Genomic DNA, 24,619 nt, shown 5'->3' with positions numbered 1-24,619 from the left:
CAACACGTTGTAATGCTTGTGGCATAGTAAGAATGACACCAGGTAATAATCAAGAGAATCCCAGCTCTCTTATCAAAGTCCCAAATCATACATGGTTTTCTTTATTATTAATTTAAGATTAAGTGCTGCAAATGAAAGAGCATTAGAAAAGAACATCTATACGGCCTTACAATTCCACAGATTGTTCTTTTCAGGACACTCATAAAAGATACACATAAGTGCCCAGTTACCTGAAAATATAAAGCTTTCAGTCCTAGAATTAAGTGAGAAATTACCACCAAGAGATTGTAAAGTGCTAGGGCTGTACACTAAGGCATAGTCATAGAGTGCCAGAACTGGGAGGGTGACACTATTGAACTTACAGATGGGTGGTAGTAAAGACCACTAACTATGAGTGCACTTTAGAGTCAAGTTGAAGTCTTCAGAATTGAAAACACAGTGCCAAAGTTAAAAATCAGAAGAAAACCTACTGGAGCTGGATTGAGGCAATCTGTGCAAAATGGGAAGCATTTTTCTTGAAGGTAGCTAAGAAGGGAGCATACGGAACAGACCAAGAGCGGGATTTAAGTAGAGGGATGTATAAGGACCACAACATGTTCTTCCTTATGCCATCAACACCTACAAAGTCAAAAATCAAATATGAAAGAGTTCTGCCAGTTTTACTCTGAAGCAAATTAAGCCAAGTTACAGCTTTAGAGACATGAGACAGGCAGAGAAGCATTGGGTGAAGGCAGGAATAAAACTCAGATTGCCAGATTATCCAGTCATACAGAAAGAAAAAAAGAATTATTCTAAGTGTTCATCATTTTACGAATGGATTGTCAATAATGTTTTTGTACAAAACTCTGTCCTCTGATATCACACATCTATGCATGCAACAGTTATTTGCATTAGCATATTACTTTCAAGCTCTCAAAATTCCAGGTAGGCACCTCAATTCCATCAAAACTTGTGTGATTTAAACAACTCCAGCTTAGATGTTCATAAAAAGCCTGTAAGTATTAGCTGTCTACCTATTCACTTTTGAGGATGTGGCTCTCAATTCCTACTTAGAAAAACCTAGGAAATGGGATTATGAAATCCTTATTCTGCTAAAGAGCTGTATTTCAAAGTATGAGGCTTGTTTCAAAAATATAAATAAATAAAATCCATGTGCAGCTCCATCACAGATGAAATAAGGTGACAAACTTCCATTTACAAAATATCAGTATTTCAGCCTTCACCACATGATCTACAACAGTAAAAAATGATTCTGTAGGGGCTGCAATGCTCTCTCTCTTAGACAAATGAGCCATCTTCAACCAAAAAAGAGACTTGGCGTAAAATATTACCATTCAATAAGAAATCATTATTTGGTCCCTTAAGTAGCCCCTGAAGTAGAGGACTGTGGTGAAAATTTATAAGGCATTGTTTTTGTCCAAATGGAACATATGCTTCAGTACCCTAAGAGGTCTATAGTACATGAAATTTTAACGGAATTGTTAATGTCTTTCTAGGTTTTACAATACCACAAAGTGATACTCATCATGCGCTTTCACCACAGCAGAGAAACGCTAATGCCTGCAGTACACAACGCTTTCAGAGTGGTTTTGAATAGAAGCCATCCGCTACTCTCTTGGTGGGCAAATTAATGGGTTCAATAAATTTTGTTGTATCTCTAGAAACAAATCTTTACCTTCACCAATGTGATCAGTAAATTCGCAAAGTAGGAAGGGACCATAAAAAACTTGTTCTGTGGATTCCCTGAAAGGTTAATCTCCTCTGAGAAATGTAAAAGGTCAAAGGCCTGGAATTTTCACAGTTGAACCCACATGTCAATGTGGGAAAGGCTTGTGGAAGATCCTAAAGGTCAGAAGTGAGGGTCTCCCTTAACAACAAGGTCATCTGTTCAGCTAAACCGAAACTAAGAAAAGCGTATTACCTGAAACCACAAGCATCACTCTGATTACAGTAAATATACTTTTAAAGGGCAAGATATTTTAAAAGTGATGTGCATTTTATCAGAATAAAGAAACATGTACATTGAGGAATGTTTTCTCAGATAATTTCCATAATTATTTTCAGTGTCATGAAAGTTAAAGGTACTTCAGAAATCTTCTAGTCAAAACTATACATCTACGGCTTCTGCTAATTGAAAATAATGTCGTTTTCATTAGTGATTAAAAATGAGTATTTTGTCCGCCTGTTTAAACCAGTAAACTGTGTATTTACTTCTGCAACAATAAGAAGATTCATCTGATTTTATCTTGTGATGTTTTACTTTACCATGAAACAATAATTCTGAGTTTAGCTCTGCTAACGTTTTGGGAGAGATATTTGAAAAAAATGCCATTATCTACCTTTTCAAGGGAACGTGCAAGCATTAAAGTACATCCTCATAAGAATTTGAGGTAAAAAAACCTTTAACAGAGGTACATGGGCTTGAACAAGCTGTATATGAGAATAAAAAAGAAAGTTCCAACTATGATTTCTTCAAAGTTGTTAGGCGTTTTGTTTCTATTTTTATTTTAAGGAGAATTTTTGACCACGTACAATTTTTGACCATGTACAATTTCTTTTCAGCGTACTCCTACCTAGGTTATCTGGCAACTGTGAGTTCCTTAATCTGCTAGCCAGCTTCAGTCTACCACTTAGAATTCCGTTTTGTCAGCCATATCGCATTATTATATACATCCTAGAAGCGCACTCCGAGACTTGATTTCCACGTGAATTACTTAAACAACATTGCCTACCTTTTGTATAACGTGTCGAGGTTAATGGGAGCTGAGGTTGTTCATGAGGTGCTTCATGGGACAGTGCCCCGAAACTGTATTATAAATACAGCCTGAGCCGAGTTTGTACAAGGTGTGATCCTGTTATCACTGTGCTCAGCATAGCATTGGTAGGTTATTGGGAGGAGATCTATGCAGTGGTGCTGCCTTACCACCAGCGCTGACACCTTCAGAGTTACTAGGAATCTCGCACAATGCAAGACAGTTCCATCTGCAGTTCGACCAGTCCTGCTGTAGTGACCAAATGGCACTTTCAGGGTCAGTGGTTCTACATCGTCTTGATTAATTTAAAGGAAGTAAGGGAAAGCAGAGCTTGTTAACATGCTTTTCCCAAGTCAAACAACACTGAACGCTCATATTAAAACAAACAAAAAACCCAAACTTTCAGTGGAACACTGTTACCATTCCCATTTCCTTGGCACAGTACACCACATGTTCAGGGAGAGTGATTAAACTGGGGGTGGCAGAAGGAAAAGCACTCCAACAGCATATGACACAACCCGCACCGGCTGTGTAGTTTTGTTTTGTGGGTTTTGGTTTGCTTAGGTGCTTTTTTGTCCCCCTCTAAAGCTAGACCCTTCCAGGAGGCTCTAACAGGCACAGCTTAGAAGATAAACTTGAAGGAATGAAAGGGTGGCTGCATAAGGCAAGATTAGACAACTGGTCATGGAAGCAACCATATACTCTACCTGAAGCCAGGTTTCAATTATGCAAAACAAATTGTTTTATACTTTGGATACACCTAAGGTAATCAGCTCAAGTACAGGAAAATTACAGGATTTTTCAAGGTAAATAAAAATACGTGCTCTTCAGAAGCTTCAAGTTCTAGCCTACAGTTTGTTGTAATTCTCTAGGTCAGATGCTGCTTCTCTGACTCCAGCTAAGACACATCCAGGTATTCTATGGTTAGTCCTTGGAAATCCATACAGTTATTCATGGAACTAGATGCTTTGCCCATTAATAGAGGAAATCACCTTTTTCTTCTGAGTAACTCCCGTCAGCAGAAGTCAATTTACTGATTTGCTTATCTTGTGAATATTCTCTTTTAACAAAAATGTAAAACATGATACTGGAAATTCATAATTTTTGTCCTCTTAAATTTTCAGCCATACATAGATCAGTTTTATGACGCGTCCATCACATCAAAAGGCCCTTTCTATTAACGGCTACTTTATCATTGGAAACATATATGCTTAAAATGGTACATTGCTTTCCACTGTCCTTGAAGTGCATCATATAAATATTGTATTAAAACCTTAGCTTACATTTCATAAATAATTTATATTAAAAATACTCTTCCATGAGACAGTCAGCTGCTAAGATGTTCACTTTTCTGGTAAAAAACAGGTATTTATTGCAAGTCTTATTTTAACTTGTTGCAGATTTGCTAAAAGCCACATCTGGTAGATGTTACAGGAACTGTATTCAAACTAAAATCTCAGAAAGCTAAAAACTCAATATTCCTAGCAGGGTTTATATCTTTGCATAAGCAACTTCAGTGGCAGGGGGAGATGCCGAATTCTATTCAAGGAAGCTTTCAAGCTTTTTTTTTTTCAGTTATCTTATATACCTGAAAATGACTTATAGCACATCTTGTGATGATTGCAAAAGTTTATAGATTTCATTATATTTCATTTCATTACAACCCTCCCTATGTCATTTCCATTTCATGTCACTGCATTTAAACTGCTGTACAAACTTGTTCAAAGTGCTAGACATAAAAAAAAAAAAAAAGGAAATTTCAGATAATTAACTTTGATGAATGAGCATATTTTAATTCATGTCTGGTAATATTCTTGTTAATGACATGTCTGCTTAGGACATCCATTAAAAGTCCATTAACTTAACAGGGAAAGTCTAATAAAGTTATCCTGGAAATTTTCTGGTATATTAACATTATGGACTTTTAATGAATATCTGCTGTAGGAATTGCTATTAGCAAGGCTAATATTCTAATTAAACTTAGGCTCTAAGAGACTGAGAAAGTAGTACGAAGGTACTAACAAGCAGAAGTAGTAGTTCTTCAGAAAATTTCTATATGGGAGGTACAGGTCACAAAATATGCTAACAGTAACAGTTAAAGCTACTACAGTTTACTTTGTAGCCTGCCATCTAATATGCTAGTATCAGGTGCTTCCTCCCTGTAATCAGTTGCTGAGGCTCCCATTTACTCCTCTGTTGTTAAACTGAGCAGTACTGAAATGCCAGCTAGGAAGTTTCAAAAGTAGTAGAAAATACAAAATATAAACATAATTTTTCATGACAAAGACAAGTAAGAAGCCTAATGCCTCTGAATATCCAGCCTTGTTATCCACCCATCTGTAGTTCCATCGAGACCTGCTGCATTTCTGATGACATTCATAATACAGAACAAGGGCTTAATATATATAGAAAATAAAGCAAAACAAAAAAAATCCCATATACCTATTTTTTTATACTTTTCCTCCACTAAATCTTCCAAGCCAATCATTTGCCAGAAGCTGTCATCCCAACCTCCATCTGAAGTATATGTCCATTTGCACACCAATGTACAGAGGGATCTAGAAAGGAGACAATATACACACCGAATAAGGAAAATGAACACATTTCTTTTTAAACTTATGACTAGATATGAAGTAGTGCAAAACGATCTCTTTGTTCACTAAACAAAAATTGCAAGCATAACGCTAAAATTAAAAAAAAAGAGTGGCTACTGTTTGGAGTGCATGTTGTGAGAAACTTTAAAAGGACCTGATGTTTAGATACTTCTCTGCTGAAACAGCTCCTTGTCTGGCTGCTTCTCTGCACACATTAGTGAAATAAAAGGCCACTCATATGCCTAGAAGACAGCATAGCATGACCATAACAGCTATTCAGCAAGCAGCTCAGGGAAAGATTCATACTTCTCCAGGCTGTACCTAAATAGTAATGTTTAGCATACAGTATGCCCTTAGAAAAACTTTCCATTTCTTATGTTCAAGGTGAACTGCAAGGACACGATGTGTGCACTGATAATTAGGTTAAATGACACTGCTTCAATACCTGCAGGTACAAATATCTTCATCAGGTGTAAAAGCAAAACTGCATCCAACTACTAGAGCTTCTGTATAGCCTGTGTTCAAGTATCACTGTCATTAGGTCTGTATTTCAACAGAAGCTGATGACAGTTCAGTGACGTGCTGAAATAACATTAGCTGTGATGCAATTGAGTGCAATATTAAGTTGTTTCAAGTCTCATTCCTGATAAGCTGACGTTGAACTTCACTGTGAGAGTACATCACAAGGACAGAATACAGGAGAGAGCAGAACATAAATGAAAGGCAATAGCACTTGCAGAAATAACTGCCTGTTGTAGCAGGTAGAGTTCTTTTCTCCCTAAACGATCTGTACACCCAACCCTCACTCTCCCCAAAATGTGAATAACAACAAACGTTCCTCAACCTTCAGTATTGAACAGATTGTTGTCTGTTTGAACACTAAGAACCATCTCAGAAGATCTGTTTTTAATTGTGCTTGAAAAGTCAAACTAAAAGGTGGTAATAATGCAATCTACTGAAAATTTCAACTACCTGTAGACTTAGGAATACCACTTCAGCATCCCACCATACTTTTCCTAATTATTCAAAGTAGGGCTTCTTACTTTATAGTAACAGCGAGAAGTATTCAGTAAACGGTAGGGATCATAGTCTATCTTCTTCTGAAAAGAAGGCGACTAAGGAAATGGAGCCTGCTACTTTCCAGCCTTACAGACAAACATCCTGATCATAGTTTCCTACTACTATCCTACTAATATTTTCTTTAATAAGAATACCCCACAACCAATGCAGCAGTGAATGCCTCTCCTATTACATGTTTGGGGGAAAAAAGAAATAGAGATGACTACTTATATCCTTATAAACAATGAGGGAGATCATTCAAGGTTACAGTTCAAACATTGCTTTGCTGGTAAAAAAAAAGTCTGATTCTGCCCTTTTTACAGTTGAGGAATAGATCAATTATAATTCAGCATCTGGTTTGAAAACAGAAAAGCACATGACTTGTAACTACAGCAATGAAAATGTTGATATAAGAAATTCCAATTGCCAAGGATTTAAAAGCCAGACACAGAAATCTAATTAGGACCTTTGACAAAAACTGGGTGAATAAATGAATTTTAGGCTGAAAAAAAAATACTTGGAAAAAATAAACATTTTCCCCAAATCAGCTCAAACTGCTCATTAAAAGGAAAAGGAAAAAAAAAAAAAAAAGAAGAAGAGAGAGAGAGAATCTGAAATAAAGATTCTTTCATTGCTTTAGGAAAAATTTAGACATAAAGAGTGAAACAACAATGCATCAAGCTTTCCCAAAAATGGCAAATACCAAATCATCATCAGAACTGATCATGTATTTTTTAATTAGATCTCAATACTATGAACTATTGCCACACCCTGAAAAATGCTCTAAGGACAACAGCCAAGTGCCATGGCTTCTCACTTTTAAAGACCACAAAGCCACTCCCTCTGAGCCTCTATGCTTATCTGAAGAGAAACTGAAGGAGCCCTCCTGGACTTTGAAGAGCAACTATCACTGCATAACCAGAGGCCAGTTGTGCCATACAGCTCACTCGGAATTGCATCTCGCTACATATATAGCTCCCCTGAAACAGTGCGAATGGGGAAGAGATCTGGCCCACGCTAAGTATATCCGCTGAATTCAGATGTATTTTAGTCCTCTTACTGGATAATGGTTAGACTGCAAATGCTTTAGTCATGAAACAGTGATGAGCCTGAGAGCATTTTCATTCTAATTGTATGGATTCATAAATGCAGTGCTTACAGAAAAGGGATAAATAACTGATTTCCGGGTCCAGTCTTGTTTAACTTATTCATCAGTGACCTGAAGGAAGGGACAGAGTGCACTCTCAGCAAATTTGCTGATGATACAAAACTGGGAGGAATGGCTGACACACCAGAGGGCTGTGCTGCCATTCAGAGGGACCTGGACAGGCTGCAGAAATGGGCAGAGAGGAACCTCATGAAGTTCAACAAAGGCAAGTGCAGGGTCCTGCACCTAGGGAGGAATAACCACATGCACCAGGACAGGCTGAGGGTTGACCTGCTGGAAAGCAGCTCTGCAGAGAAGGACCTGGGAATCCTGGTGGACAGCAAGTTGACCATGAGCCAGCAATGTGCCCTTGTGACCAAGAAGGCCAATGGGATCCTGGGGTGCATCAGGCAGAGTGTTGCCAGGAGGTGGAGGGAGGTGATCCTGCCCCTCTCCTCAGCCCTGGGGAGGCCTCACCTGAAGCACTGTGCCCAGTTCTGGGTTCCCCAGCGCAAGAGAGACACGGAGCTCCTGGAGCAAGTCCAGCAGAGGGCTACTGAGATGATGAAGGGACTGGAGCATCTCTCATATGAGGAAAGGCTGCAAGAGCTGGGCCTGTTCAGCCTGGAGAAGAGAAGACTGAGGGGGGATCTCATCAATGTGTATAAGTATCTGAAGGGAGGGGGTCAAGAGGATGGGGCCAGACTCTTCTCCGTGGTGCCCAGCGATAGGACGAGAGGCAACGGGCATAAACTGAAACACAGAAAGGTCCATCTGAACACGAGAAAAAATTTCTTTACTGTGAGGGTGACAGAGCACCGCAACAAGTTGCCCAGAGAGCCTGTGGAGTCTCCTTCCCTGGAGAGTTCAAAAGCAGTCTGGACACAATCCTGGGCAATATGCTCTAGGTGACCCTTCTTGAGCATGGGGGTTGGACTAGATGATCTCTAAAGGTCCCTTCCAACTCCAATCATTCTGTGATTCTGTGTGATCCTGCGTGATTCTAGTTAAATTTTTAAAACATTATAGAAAATAGGAACTGGAAGAACATTTCTTCCCAAATGAATTAATTGCCATATCTATAAATGGAAGGTTTTGATATGAAGGGCAGCCTCAGATTTGACCTAAACCACTAACCCATTATGTTGGTAGGTTTATTTTCACGGCCACAGCAAGTACCTCAAAAAGCTTCTTCTCAGCAGTCTGAATATGTAGAAGACATTGAATATCATTTCTCTGGGGTTTAAATTCCTTATTCCACACTGGTTATTACTAAATTGCCAAGTAGAATTTACATGTTTAATTGAACAATATAGCTTTTACAAATCCTTAATGTTTAAGAGAAAGTATTATATGAGGAAAGCCATTTTTATCTGTGACATAATTGTTCAAGAAACTCAGTTAATTAAGAGGATTTATTTGAGATGTCCATGATGACAAATTAATTTCCCTGCATGGTTCAAAAGAATCTACATTTGTTGAACTCAATTCTCTGCCACAAATCTTACCTGACTGGGTGTTCTCTATTGGAAATAAAAAATTGGGTGAACAGAGGAATGCAAAGCAGACATAATTACAAACAAGTTATTCAATTCGTACATCCTAGAGAGCTGTGTGTGCATGCAGATAGAAGAGTTTGTTCCTGTTTTTTCACCTTTGAATACAATGGCATAGATATATATTGGCTTTATCAGCAAATGCCCACAGAAATCCTCATCTAGTGTATCACCCTGAGGAAGCTATAGCATGACTCTTAACTCAGAAAAACTATATCCAGGAAGATGTGATGGCAAGAAGAAAGATGAAGAACCAAAACATTACACATACAAATAAACCCTCAACTATTAGAAAATTTCAACTGTCACCAGCAAGTCTTAAATTTTATGAGATCAAGGACAGGCATTAAAGGGAAAAAGTATTAACATTTGTTGTGGTCTTCATTCTTTTTTTTTTTTCCATTTGGATATTTGATATTATCTCAATTATTTGGTCATAAACACCAGACTTGCACTATCTGAAGCTGGATGAACCAGATGGATAGAGGCAAATGATCACCTTATTTCACTACCAGGATCAACTGCGTCCAAAGATGCTGAGTTAATAGACAACAATTGAAGCAATAATCCTTTCCTGACTCCATAGTCTAGTATAGGACTTCGGAAGATATTAGTAGCTCAGGCTGTGTTTAGCTAGGCTGAAGTAAAGTAATTAGAATAATCTGTTTTTCTCAAGAATATCCTAAATACAATGAAATGAAACATTTCCTTTCTTGGTTCAGAACAAAATGTTTTGTTTAGAATATTCCTACTGAAAAAAAGCAACACTTTTGCATGGAAAACTTTTTTTTTTTTTATTTAAACCATATTTTCAACAGGAATACAATTATGTTAAGAGTTTCCTACCAATTCTAGCCTACAAAGAACTATAAGATCCTGCTTGCATCCAACAGCCTCAAGAAAAAAAAATCCCTGCTACATTCATTATAAAGCAGATTTGGCTGGGCAGAGCATATTACACAACCCATTCTATTATTGTCTGACTTTGAGTTCTCACACATCTTTTGCTGAGAACTAAACGTGGCTGGGCCAAAGATTCTAGTATGACCAGAATCCCAGCATTCTGAAAAAACTCACCAGCAGTATATCCTCGTAAGAAAACCAAGAACGTCAGGGATTCTGCAGCAACTGAACACACACTGCTAACTCCCAAAGTGCTGTCTGTAAGCAACTGTGCATCTCTGCTAACTTTCAAAAAGACCCAGGGCAACTAAACTCCTGGCCAAAACAGGTCCTCAAAGTTAGCTGATATTTGACTGCCCACAGAGTCTACCCATTCTGAGCACTCTCTCTCTGTTGTACTCCTCGTGAGAAGGAAATAAGACACACCTTTCTGCAGATAACCAACACCACAGAGCGTTCCCCACTTTTGTGCAGGAATCTAGGCCCTGGATTTCAATCTTTTGCACATGTCTTTGGTCTCTCTAGGACAAAAGTCTCAAGTCTGCAGAGATTCTGCCCTGCCTGGGCAGATAATTGCTATCTTCGGCAAAGAAATACAGTTTGGGGGATATTTGATAATTGCAGTGGTCCTCTGGAAGTCATCGTACTATTGTTTATAGGATAATATAAAACTTATCCCATCAACAAGGGTGGGTAACTACTAAAAGAAAAGTTATTCCCTGAAAAATGACCCCACCCTGTAAGGTATCTACACATGACCTTCCATTTAAGAGGGTTAGTACAATACTAGTACTCCTGGAAAATGTTAGCTACCATTGTTCAAGGTGAGGGACCCTATCTTGACCACACTACAGTGAATGGAAGCTTTGCTTTTGATTTCAAAGCAAAAGGATCTGCTTCATTGGTCCTAACAGGTCAGATATGAACTTACATTCATGACCATGATTAATTCTGCAGGCATCGCTAATAGTGTAAGTTTAATGACAAAATAAACAATGTCCTTGCAACCTGGGTCCCATGCTGAGAGAGGGTTGGTAGTGTTGAGTTAAAACCACATGCACCTGCTGAGGATTGTATGCAAAGCCAGGTTTTACAGAATCTAGGATAGAGGACAGCTAGGTCCTAAAAGGAGTAGTGTGCAGTAGCACAAAGTAACTTTCTGTGGTCTGTTGGCCAGATTTATTTCAAGCCACTGACAATGAAGAACAAAGAAAGCTGTACAAGGTTCTGAAAGCAAGAAGAAAACCTGAAACAATGGAGTGTGACTCCCATAACATCAAACATGTTTTTCCTTTTGTTCTGTGGATTGCAAATTTAAAACAGATCCTGAATTCACATTGAAATCCAGGGCCTAGATTCTGCTCAAGTGAACTTCTCCATATACTGCATATGCTGTCAACATCCTCCAAAATTATGTATCCCATAGTCTTGTGGCTTTCTATAAAATGAGCAATTCACCACTCTAACATAGTTACAGATCTAACTGTGGTTTTTACAAAAATATCCCAGAGAGAACACTAAGACACAGCATACCTCCATCCAAGCTTTATACCAACCACACAGAACTGGGCATTGGTGCTACAAAAGCCCATATAGCAGAGGTTATCACAGAGCAAAAGGAAAATATGTAATTATTTTCTGCTCCATTACAGCTAATGCCATACATGTTAACACATGACCTCTTAAACGGAACAAAATTATTAGCTCTACATACTACTGTTATTTATACCTGTCACACCAGTGTCTCTGCCTACCTGGTATATTTTGCTGCTGTCAGTGAAATGGGAAAAGAAGGGGGCAATTTGCCCTAAGGGAATACTTCTCAGGCAATAGGAGAAAATATGTAACACCTAGCCATTTAGCCTTGAAATACAGGAGTGTAAAATGTACGAGATGCAGCCCCTGCTAAATGTTTGCTAAAAAGAATCAAAGAAAGACTTGTGGGTTGAGTTCACAGCAGTGCAGGAAGAGCTTGCACCTGTTGTCACTCAGTTACTACAGCAGATCACTCTGGCAGATTAGTTTTAAACCACAGGGCCAAGTCAATCTGGGTGTGCTCCATTTCACAGAGGCTGTCTGCATTTTAGTCATTTCACCTATTCAACAGCTCTTTAATTGCAGGTACACAAACTGAAACATGTCAGGGACTGTTCCATCCACCCAACCATGCAAATCCCAAGTTCCTAATATTTACAACACACTACTTTTTATTATTATTGCCCTTGACCCAAACCCTAAGAAATTCCTGCTTGCCAAAACCCATTGTCTTAGCACAGCAGTGCAACGTGACTCTAGCCTGAAAAGAGTTTTCTATTGACGAAAAAATAAATTTGCTAAACAAAAAACACAGGTCACAGGTGGGGAAGACTGTTTGGAGCAACTAGCAGACACATTCCAATTGTACTCAGAGGCCTCTAGTTTCAGTCTTTGCATCTCTTAAGGATTTAAACCTTGACAATAAAGGTAGCAAGGAAATTACTGTAATCAGTGTTAGCAATTCTACTAGCTTCACGCTCTGCATAACACTTATATTGTTTTAAATAATAAAAGGTTTTCTGCCTGCCATTGAGATTTTTTCAAAGAAGTTGAATTTCACATCAAAAGCTTAGAAAACATCATTAAAACCCTCCACAGAGAGGAAAAAAAAATTCAAAGTTGAACTTCCTTCCTTCCGCATGAAGCAATGAAAACCCAATATTTGCTTACACTGAGGTCAACAGCAATTTTTGTCATATGTCAAAGGTGAAATAAGATTAAACTCCAAATCTCAACCTTTAAGAGTCAATCTTCCAAAGATCATTTGGATTTTCTTTTTTTTTAGAAGCCTTCATTATCTCAAATTAAACTTTTTAGTATTGAATTCACCAGGAGGAAAACTGAAGCTCAGTAAATAGCTCTTCAGTTTCAAAAACTACAATTGTAGCACAGGTACTAGGTCATATTTCTTTTTGTTACAAATGTGGAAGTTTGGTGGAAGCTACCCATCCACAAAAGTCACCATCCTGAAGGACTGTGAACAACTTGTGATGTACAAGCTAACCCATGACACTTAAGCTAATGAAGATACTGCTATCTAAGTCGACTACCTAAGACCTTTCCTTACCCTCAAACCAATTTTGTTGTGTCTTGTGTTCTTCCATAATTCTTTTCCAAACAAAGGTATAAATGAAGTACTATCTTTGGCCTAAAGATTTCACAGGTTTTTCTTCAAAATCTGTCTTTAAATACTACTTTGAAGTTCAATTAAAATACATTATTACCCCTGTTTTCTTTTTTCTGAATATTGCTGATGCAATGGACTTGTATGGTCCTAAGAGATCACTTCACACTCAACAAAACTATATTTTCATTAAGAAGAATTATGCACTTATATTGAGCAGCTCTGTTGGTCTCACCTCTGGAAAAGTCAGAAGTCTCACTCGGTTGGTGGCACAACTTTTATCTAGAAATGTAGAACAGTTCTCCCTGCCCCTACCCCCTGCCTCTCCCTGCCAAAGCACAGTCTGCAAAGGAGTGTTTAATCATTTATTTAAGAGGAAGGCTCTTAGGGAATGGCAGCTACATTATAGCCCTTGATGGGCTGCTACCCCCATAGATCTCTGACCAACAGACACAGGCATTACAGCAGCATTTTAAAACTTATTTTATCAGCAGAGGAAAGGCATGGGGCTTTAACTATTATTGCTTTTGTTCAATTTTCACTGAGGTAAACTGGAGAGTTTCTCAATTTTGTGAGGTACAAGATGAGGCATAATCACTATGTTACAGATTCAAGCACAAATTGGTTCCTATGCCACAAAGGGCAACTGTACTGAGGAGTGCAAAACAGCCAGATATGGCCATGATAGCCTTTCTCTGGTGATAAGCAGTAGCTCCAGTTCTGGCAGAGGTTGCACAGTTTGAAGAAATGCACTGGCTAAGCACGTTTAACAAATATCCTTTCCACAACTGCTTGCTAGCTAGCGCCATCTTAATATTAAGTCCTCTGCAATATCCAGAAAAAAAGTACAAGAAAAAATTACTTGTACAATACTGTTAGTTTCCTTGCAGACTTTTCCAGGCCCTGCACTAGAGGAGGCACTTCAAGGCAGGCATATTACCATGGGCTTTTGGAGCTTTTGTTAGTATAGATGCAATACGCAGAACTGTAAAACTCTTGATTTTTCTGAACACACACACACAAACATGCATGCACTTTGAAACCCCATTTACAGCCCTTAATGACAATCAGAATAGGAGTAGCCTGGAAAGAAAGTCTTTCAATTCACAAACTGAGAAACTAAGATTATTTCTGTGAAGAGAGAAGAAAAGGAGTAATTAAGTTAAACCTCCCTCTAGTATTTGGTGGTCATGGTGTAGCTCCTAAAATTTTTTTGGTTGGCTTTTTAAATCACCGAATTTTCTAAGGAAATATGCTGCTTACTTAGAGGGAAAGATTTTATTGTCTGGAAAATACAATTCACATCTGCAATTTTCTACACCCGCATCTATAATTAATCTCCCCTAATTACAGCCACTCTCTGGCAAGATGCCATGTTATATTTAAACCTGGGATGCCACTTTGCAGAAGAAGAAAGAAAGGGGGAAAAAAGAACAATAGGATCATTGTCAAAGACTGCAGAGCAAGATTAGGTTTAGAATCAGCACAGTCCTCTAATCTCTGGTATCAGCCTACTGACCACCCTCATCCAGAGTCAGCACTGACCTCCAATTACCACCACAACAGGCACAAAAATCTGTTGAGAAATATAAAGAGTAGACACTTCTTGTACTCCAGAAAAGGTACGAGTCTGAGGTCCTATTGTACAGATATATTTAGATCATAATGACACCTCACTGGGAAAAGCACTTCTGTCACACTCGGAGACTCTAAGGATCAGTCCATATAAATCAAACTCTGTGTTGGACAAGGTATCTTGAAAAAGGTAATACCTTTGTACATCCCACCAAATACATGGAAGCCATGCACTTGACTTACAAGTATTACTATAAGAAAATGGGTGCATATATATAGACACATACACGTTTTATATAGATACAGACACTAATTTAGGATTGGGGGATATATGTGTCTGTAATTGCTGGTTGAAATCTGTTAAAACCTGTCCTTTAAAAAATAGATAAATAAACGCATCAAACACTGCAAATGTCAAACAAGTCACATAACAGCAGGTGAGAACAGGAGGAGATAAGAAGATGGTTCTTTTAGTATCTGTAACAGTCCAATTAAAAAAAATGTTTCTAATTTTTTGACAGCTTGCCCCTAAAGAGAAGCCTCAGATTCCTAAATTGAGTTTTCCTAGAAGAACTTATGTCATCAGACCTGAAGGGAAACACCCATCTTACGTGCAACATACAGAGTCAGATTAATCCCTTGTATACACCCAGTGATTTCAGTGGATTCATACCAGGGATGCATTTAGCTAAACATGTTGAGCTGGACCAGAAAGTACAAAATAAGAATATTTTATCCACCCACATACGCTTCATCATGTCATGAGGCAACGGGAAGCAAACAGTCAGACTGCTTGCTTTTTATTAATTTCATTCTGTATTATATTACAGACACACAACCAAAATTAAAGCCCATTGTCTTCAGCATTGTTAAAAATCCCAGAACAAGACACAGTCCTAGACACAAAAATGTATTGTCTAGACAAATCAGACATAGCATGTGGGACTGGAAATATTAATCCATTCACTTAAAAGATGGCAAACAGAGGCAAACAAAATTGAGTGACTTGGCCAAGTATCAAAGAGGAAACCTGAGTCGGACCCCTGAAGTGAATTTTGAACTTCTGAGACTCATTCCAGTGACCTTTGCACAAAATCACCCATAAATGCATTTCTAAATGAGCTAGCATTCAGATACCGTGTTGCTGAACACATTAAAAATCTTCCTATGCACAGCTACAGTCTAAATCTTTGAATATGAGAATAATAAGAAGTAAGTACATATACCAAATTACAGCTCTTCCCCGCTCATAAGTTTGAGAAGCTTAAAAATCAAAGGAGAGGTTGCAAACATTACCCAAAAAGTCATATGGCAAATTCAAAGGAAAAACTGGAAATAAATCTCATGCATCTACACACTTCAGGCCAGCAGCCTGCCCTCTGGACATACCTTCTTCTGTTATGCCACATCAGCAGCGATTCAGTTCAATTGACCCAGAAAAATATATTCTTTCAAGCTCAGTATTTCAAGCAAATCAGACTGCAACAGCAAGTCAAATATCTATTTCAATTAAGAGATTGTATTTAAAAATATATGTTCTCCTGTTACCTTCTTCAGGCAGTTAAAACTACTACACAATTAAAACTGAAAGTACCAGTCCAAGCTTTCCTTAGGAAATCTAAGCTTGAGCGAATTTACCAGAGTTTAAATGTTCACTGAACACCCAGTAAAGTTAGTCAAAAGAGTAACCAAAATCTACAAGTACCTGAGAAAAAAGAAGCCAGGTTTCAAGCAAGCTCACTCTCTACCTTTTGATGGGGCAAAGTTAGTCCCTTATAGCAACATAAATTTCTCTCAGTCCTATAATGACAGCACACCACTGCTCACGTCCACATATGTATCACCTCGCACCTCTGTTAGTGCCGGTCAGTGGCTCAGCCACTGCTCTGCACACGGCCACAGATATCCCTCACATCCCTTAGGTGTATTACTATTAAGACTACTCCTCAACAGAATTGACATCAACAGGGGATAGGAAGGTTGCAATTATTAGCTCCATAAGACTTCTTCCTTTTACCATATGAAAAGTAAACAGGGGACAGTCACCACCAATATCCCTGTGTAGTGAGCACAAGGAATAAGGAGGTATTTTGAACTTTTCCAGGACTTTGGGAAGTGTGGCATGATGCTCGGGTCAGTGTCTAGGCAGCAGCAGTGCTGACACTGACACTCCTTATAGTGACAGGTACAGCAAATCTCCACTTGAGCTATGCTCCTCTTCATGACGTAGTTTTATGATGTTCTCACAAAATTAGGTGGAATTAGAGTATGGGGAAAAGGGGGGGGTGGGGGGAAAGCCTTACAACCCTAACACTGATATTTTGAGAAAGAAAAATATCATTCCAGAATTCTCTTAACATGTTCTCTATATAGACATATTTTATGAGACATTATTATTAACTAATTCAAGACTAAATAGCATATCTGTTGCTAATGTCAAAAGTGTTGAGACTAATTTAGCAAAGCACTTGAGCATATGTGTGAGTCTAAAGTCCTCAAATGAAGAAATGTCAGTACAGTTAATGGGACGATTTGCCAGCTTCATGTCAGGCACGCGCTGAACTACTATGCTGAATTAGAACCTAGGCTGTTATGCACTTGTGGCCAAAGCCTAAGTGAATCCAGAATAGAAGCAGGGAAAAGGCCAAGAAAAGGAAGTTTTAATAACTACATTTTCATGCAGAATGATCCAAACTAACACTCAAAACTCCAGGGCTGAGTCCTCCTCCTTTACTCAGGCAAAACACCTTCAAGTCTTACTCAACTTAGAATGATAGGATTTGGCTGCCATGTGGACATGAATCACTGATGCATGTTAGAGATTCCTAGATAGGCAATGAGGTTTTGTTACCTCCTGTCATAAAAATTAGTTCAGGCAACACACATTCTTAAAAATCAGAACACACATTCTTAAAGTCAGTCCTAAATACCAGATACATTTGATCAAAGTTTACATCCTTTAATATCAAATTTTAAAAACATTCTTGGGAGTTAGATTTTAATGCAAGGCCTTTAAATCAAAGGAAAAGCAAAATGGTTCATTTCACATACATCATATGCTGTGCTGTATGCTTGTATTTTAATCTTCTACATGGCAGTCAATAACAGTGTGCCTATTTCTAGAACGTATCTTATAATAACACTAAAGGTTCTAGTTTATAGTTCTTTGGAATTCAATTCATGTAAATCAAAGAGGAGGGTAAATTTCTGAGTAAATTACAAAAAGTGATGAGTTTAACAATATCTCGCTGTCCTGCTTACAAGAGAATTATGTAAGTTAGAACTACAGTATTTAGATTGCCGTGTTCAATTTTCACAAACCAAATAAGAAAAAATAAAAAAACACAAAGTAGAACCATGACGGTTTGTGAAATAGGCAGCAGAAATGAATAAAAGCATATAAAAGTTTCCATTAAGTAACAGTGGCACAAACAGCTTGTTTACATCAGTAGTGAGATGAATGGGAGATGAATACAAAAAATAAGAAAGGATATAGAGCAGAGAAAATCAGGTGAGGGGGTTTTTTATTCCCTCAGAATGCAGTAATAAGGACATCCAATCAGAACAGACAGGCAATCATACAACTGAAAAAGAGTACAGGTACTGCTGGGACTAAAACCTTAACAGAAATCAAAAAAAGATTAGACTACATACATGGATAGCTGGACTGTTCCCAATCATAACAACAGAGATAAATAATACAAGGAAATATATTAGTACGATTAAAAAGAATGATCTCCCAGTAGAACGCTAGCGTATTGTCAGTTCTAGGATTCCTCCCGTCCTTGTTTTCCTCTGAAACAATTACTGCTGCCAACGTAAAAGAGAAGTGACTGGACAAAATGAACCTCTGCTTTGACCTGCTACAACAATCAAACAAATCAACCGCCAGGTTCTTGGAAGAGGGGATAAAAGAAAGAGATGTTATGGTACTGATTTCAGATGCTTGGAGCCTGCTACACAAGGATAGCGGACATCAATGGTTTTGATTTTCATTTAAGTCTTAAAAATGGCTTTGTCTGGGAACGAGCATCCACAGCTCTCTCTTGAACATCCACAGCTCTCTCAGAGAGAAAGCTAACCCTCCCCAGGTGAGCTGGGTAATGCCTGAGCTTGCCTTACACTTAAACACCGTGAGAGGTGACGGTTGAACCAGAAGGGTGGAGTTCACCACCATCCTAAACTCTAATGAACTTTCATGCAGTTCTAATAACACTAAAATATTTCTCTTTCCCTTTTTCTTGATACATGAATTAAAATCAGCTAGTGCAAGCACAGAGAAGAACAGATTTAAAATTAAATAACTTAAAAATTAAAATTTTAAATCTCTGTGTTAGCTGAATGAGAAATAAAGAATGCCATTAAAATTAAAAAAAAAGGCAGTAATTACCACATCTGTGTGCTTTACCAAAATAAATGGTGGAATTAAAAAGATCACTCTTCATAAAAATTCCATGCATTTTTATGCAAGAGAAATTAAGAACACTGTTCAAAAATGTAATTTTACAAACTACTATCTATCTGTCAGCTTGGTCTCACAAACACTTAAGTGCGAGTAACCTGACCTGAACGAAGAGCGTCTTTGACGTCAACTGAAGCATTTATGCAAGGCAACTCACTTGTTTGCATAAGCAACGGCAGGATTGTGCTTGACTTATTCTGTACAAGTAGCCCTTACTCACTCCAGGAATCTAAGTCAGCAATATCAGGCTGTACATTCTGCATAATTAAGCTATTTTCCTTAGTGTAAAGGTCACACCTTGACCAAAGAAAAGCACAAAGTAAATTAACACACTGATATTTTAAGATGGTTCTGGAGGTGAAAGTCCTACTCTCAGTGCTGCAAGATGCAGGCAGAAATCCTAAGGTCTCAATTTTACTGAGTCCTCTTGTCCTGACTTGCCATGGATGGTATGAGAATGAGGAGGAGGGACAGCACAAGATCTGCAGCCCTGCAGTAGAGATACACAACTCTGGGCTGCAACAATAAAAACACAGAATAAATCAATAAATAGCTAAAAAAAATCTGCATCCAAATCAAAAATAACAATGTCTGCCATCTAAAAGGCATCAGTTATCTGAAGAGAATTTTCTGGAAGAAGGAAGAACGTGTCAAAACCATGGACTAGAACCACAGTACAGCTCGTGTCATGTCACAGGCTCTGCCAGTCAGATTACTCAGTTGGAGCAAGGCATCAAATGCAAACTTTTCTCTTTGTGGACTGATCTTCATTTTCCCAAATACACAAATCCTACACAAACACTGCCAATTTGTTTTGATCAATAACCTACAGGCTGTTTGCAAGTCCTTATCTGTGTTATGTAAGAGCTCATACTTAAATCACAAAGTATCTCTTCTGCTCCATAAATGGGCAAAAAGTTCAGAGGAAAAAACTGAATGGTGCATAGAGAACAGTTCTCCAAACATTCATATAACCAACAGCCTGTTCATACCAACATGCTTGGATAGCAAATAAAGGACCCAGACCAGCAAAGCACTTAAGCATATGCTGTAACTTTAAGCACGTGCCTAAGTGCTTTGCTGGAAAAAGGCCCAAAGAGAAGAATGAACACGGTTAACTGAAAAGCCCTTCAGAACTGGATTTACTTTTTTGTTTTTCCATTAACTCTAGTTGCTAGTAAACACACATTTGGTCTCACCATCCTGTCCAATATATTTAACCCACATCACAAATAGCAATCTGGTGCAACCGATCTCTTCGCTCAGGAAAGCTCCACAAACTAGAGAGCAAGGGAATTGCAAGACACGCTTGGGATAAGGCAAGCCCACAAGCCTAAAGAAGCAGCTTAATGCCTCTCTGATAAGCAAACCCACAAGAAGGCCCCAGTCTTCAAATACACCTTACATAGCTCACCACACATTTGCATTGTCCTTACTCTTTCCCACTTGTTCCACCAAGAGCACAGAACTTACTTTGCACAAAGAAGGCATAAAATGTTGCCACAGGACTGATGGCCCTCCTTGCCCTCTCTTATGTGAAGGGAACTGATCCTAGCATGGAGGAGATCACTTCTGACTGGAAGCCCTGGGAATATGACAGTCTTTTGTTTAGTTCCACCCCAGTCCATTAATAATATATTTTATTTGCATCAAATTTCCCCTAAAAAGAAAATGAAAACAAATTTCCCTAGAATATCTGAAGTAAAATGCTTAGGTTACAAAAGACTGAAGAGTCCACAAAAGAAAATAAGATGAGGGAGGTAGGTGAAGTTGGAACAAAACAATAATAAAAAGCCCTAAGAACATATCATATATTTATAGTTCTTGAATCATTAAGGCTCTGCATGACAGCTCTCATAAGCACTGGTATGGCAAACTCACTCACTTTTAAGCAGGAGTGAAAGTGGTTAAGCCCTAGGACAAATAACTTGAAAGTCTCAGCACAATCTGATCTCAGAGAGTTTAAAGGAATGCAGACTGCCCAAAAACACAGCAGCTGTTTGTTTTTTCTGCCACCTTTCCAAGGTTCATGTCTGGAGTGAGGATAAACAGTTCTGAAAAAAAGTTATGTGGAGTTCAGACTTTAAGAAAATAAAACATCAGACTAACATTTCTTGTTGAGAGATTTAAAAAAAAAAAAAAAAAAGCAAAACCTTAAATTACTCAGCCCTCGAAGTTTTCAGGTAGAGCTCTGAGGAGTAGAGAGGTAGATGGCTCGAGGCTTCAGTACATTAAAATGCTTTCTCTGAACTAGTCTGCATTTTCAAAAGCTCAGCCTGACATGGTTTTCTTGAGCAATACTCCTCCACGCAGACTTTCAAATTTAATAAGGCAAAACTGTTCCCTATTGTATGCACATATGTACACACACAGAAATGTAGGCCCTTCCAGATAAATTGAGAAGTAAAAAAGATAGTGAACAAAACCTCAGCATGCTGCATAAAGTGGTTTCCATCAGTGCAGCAGATATCATATTTACAAAATAATTTGTGCTGTGTTATTTTGGATGCCATTCCTTTTACTCTCCCTCCTCCTTTCTCTTCCTATAGTTCTGTTTGTGCCAAAGCAAATGAGCATCCACTTTAAGTAATTAATATTTCTGTAGGTTAGGCCATTAAAACCTCTGGACTCTCAACATTTTTTTAGTAGGTAGAACTTTCCTTTGACTCACATTTAAGGAGACACAATCCAAAAAAGACAGTTAATCAGAATTTACGTACATGGATTATCCATGGAGCTGACCTGCATGAATGAGGATTGCCTGTGTCGTTAAAGGCAAGCAGAAACAGAGGTAAATTCCAGGCACCATGTTGAGTTTTGACATCAGTTTATGAACTGCACATATGCAAAAGGCAGAGCTGCTACAGGACGGAGTAGACAAGGCAAAACCTGGGAGTCTGAAACAAACTAGAAACCCTCCAGAGAGCTCTCCAGTTATATTCATACCTGGTGTTACCAGAGTCCCCAGCATGAGCAACGGTGGACACTAAAGAACTCTAATTGGCTTTTGAGACACTCATCTGAATTGTATGTATTGTGGACTAACGTTACCCAATATGGTACAGGAAAAATACAGTTCATTAAGAGGACCATAGCAGCTCCTCCTTTCCAAATCTAGATGGCACATCTATGTCCACAGTGCGTGGAGGATGCAAGCAGAGAGGGCAGAAATGGCAGGGGACAGGACAAATATGAGGAAGAGGTACAGACAGTGTTTCACACTTTTAAAGGTACCCTACTTTCCCCTCCTTATTGGAGCGGCAAGCAGCGTGCAGCATTAATTTCTCATATGAATGCTGTACTCAAGGAATTAAGGACAAAATCACACCTACTTTTTCCATTAAGACAGGAAGCACACTGTATTTGTTTCTTGAAAGTAAAATATTTTCGTAACATTACGCTTTCTCAAAAGATCCTTTTTCAGTTACATTAAATACAAGGATAGACCAGCATCAAAAACTTGCAAGTATAGGTTCATGGAAGGAATCTTAGAAGGCAGAAATCACAGGAAAACAGCTTTCCGTGTATTTGCGGTATGCTCTGCTCCCCCATTATCATCAGTTTTCACTAGATATAAAAATATCTTATTGTGCCAACCCAGGCTCTTCCTGGAAAAGAAAGAGCCCACCTTGGATAATGAGCTGTCTTTTTTCTTTGTTTTTGTCTTTGGAAATCCTCAGATAAGCTTCCCCTGATCACCTGATACAGTATGAAGGTCCCCAAAAGCCTCTTTTTCACTTGGACAAAAATTTCTTTTTCATGAGTATTACAGAGGCAACTCACAGGATACCTTCTATGGACTCGCTTCTCTTCTAACAAACACTCTGGCCTGTGCAGCCTGGAAATCACGGGAGAAGAACTACAGCTCACAGATTCTGAGCTGACTGGAGCTCCTTGGATAAACCAGGATGGTATCTCTGAGGAACGCTGGCTGTTTCCAAACTCGCTCTGGACAGCATAAGGTGAAATCACACAGGATACATCTACACTACAGAATACTAGCATGTTCTTCACCCAGGCTGGTAAATCTGAGATAGTGCATCTGCACTAAATGAAGTAGATAGATAAACACAAGACTTTAACTTATATGAGCAGCTAGCTCCATAGGAAATCTGAAACTGAATGTGATCTACCTGAGCCAAAAATAAAAGCTGTGCATTCATATATAGAGACAGAGAGATATATGAATGTATATATTTATTAAAAAATCTGAATATTATCTGAAGCCAGTGAGTGCTAAAAGAGATAATACAGATCTTCACCAATTCACTTTAAAAATGAAACCAAAACGTCATACATAGTGGAAACTGAAATTTCAACTATCCTATCCACAGGAGAATGAAGTTTCCTGTGCATACAGGGTCTAGCAACTGATAAGCCTAACTTCAGTCATCTTTTGGACGCATCTTGTTGCATCGCACTGCAACCATCGTTGCTTCATCTGCTTCTCTCAAGCCAGACTGTCAGAATCTTACCAGTGAAATTTAATTAAAGAAGGTAGTAAAAATAAATGAATAAGCCAACAACCTTTCTTTGAATGACTTTGACTCCATAAATTACACATACTTTTCATCCACAGAAGACTGAATTACAACCTTTCGCTTAATGAGCAGCTTAATGGAACGGCACTACAATAAAGAACAGGAAAAAAACAAATCCTTGGTGATTTCATATAACATACTACATATTTATATAATACTGGTTGCACTAACTGGGAACATCAATTTGCAAGCTACAGTAAAAGTGTTCACTATCTTAATGTGAGTAGAAGGCGTAGCCAGGCACTTATAATGAATCAATAACCAGATCTTACTTAAAGTGGCAGATGGTCTACCACGATGAAGAAATGACAGGACATATGTAGAAGTTTCTGCTTTCTTTAGATGTGTTCTTGAAGGAACTGTACCATTGATCTAGGATGATTTTTATAGGCAGATGACAGGTCAAGCATAAAAGCACACTATTTTGAAAGTTACAGAGCTGACAAAATTGGTATCACTGTTGTGGACAAAGAATGATTTTCTTTTGAAGTCTGGGTTGTCAGGATATTTACACTAAGCAGTTAAAAGGCTCCTCTCTGGATAGAATGAGTGCAAAAACCAGAGAAAAAGTATGTAAGCTAATGCTACTTTAAAGAGATAATGTAAATCAACCCTGACACCATCAGTGTCATCCAAAAGCATGATCAGAATTTCCAGTGAAAGTTACTAACATTAAACAGATTTTGATAGATAGCCAACAGAAATAAAGCAAACATGTAGAAGTAAACTGCCTTCTAGGCCAAGACTGTTACAACCATGCATTACGGAGAAAGGGATGGGAGGAACACTCTAGGGGTGAAAAGCATTTGTTTGGGAAGTCTAGAGGAAAGACTGGTCCAGAACAAATGATTTACAGCGTGAGCTGCAAA

The 24,619-nt window shown here is 38.4% G+C and overlaps 1 protein-coding gene across 27 annotated transcripts in view; it reads right to left on the bottom strand.

The window, feature by feature from the left end:
• Positions 1 to 24,619, bottom strand: part of FGGY (FGGY carbohydrate kinase domain containing) — a 333,758-nt gene that overhangs the window by 87,646 nt on the left and 221,493 nt on the right. For all 27 annotated transcript variants that reach the window (XR_011142650.1, XR_011142651.1, XM_068953329.1 and 24 more), the window contains one exon: positions 5,196 to 5,311. Coding sequence is in view for 25 of the 27 variants with exons in the window: in XM_068953329.1 (XP_068809430.1) it covers positions 5,196 to 5,311 (116 nt within the window). In the remaining 2 variants the exon portion in view is untranslated. The remainder of the gene's footprint in view (positions 1 to 5,195; positions 5,312 to 24,619) is intronic.

This window comes from Struthio camelus, chromosome 8, assembly GCF_040807025.1.
Source record: "Struthio camelus isolate bStrCam1 chromosome 8, bStrCam1.hap1, whole genome shotgun sequence".
Lineage (NCBI taxonomy): Eukaryota > Metazoa > Chordata > Aves > Struthioniformes > Struthionidae > Struthio > Struthio camelus.
This window is presented reverse-complemented; position numbering and strand designations above follow the sequence as displayed.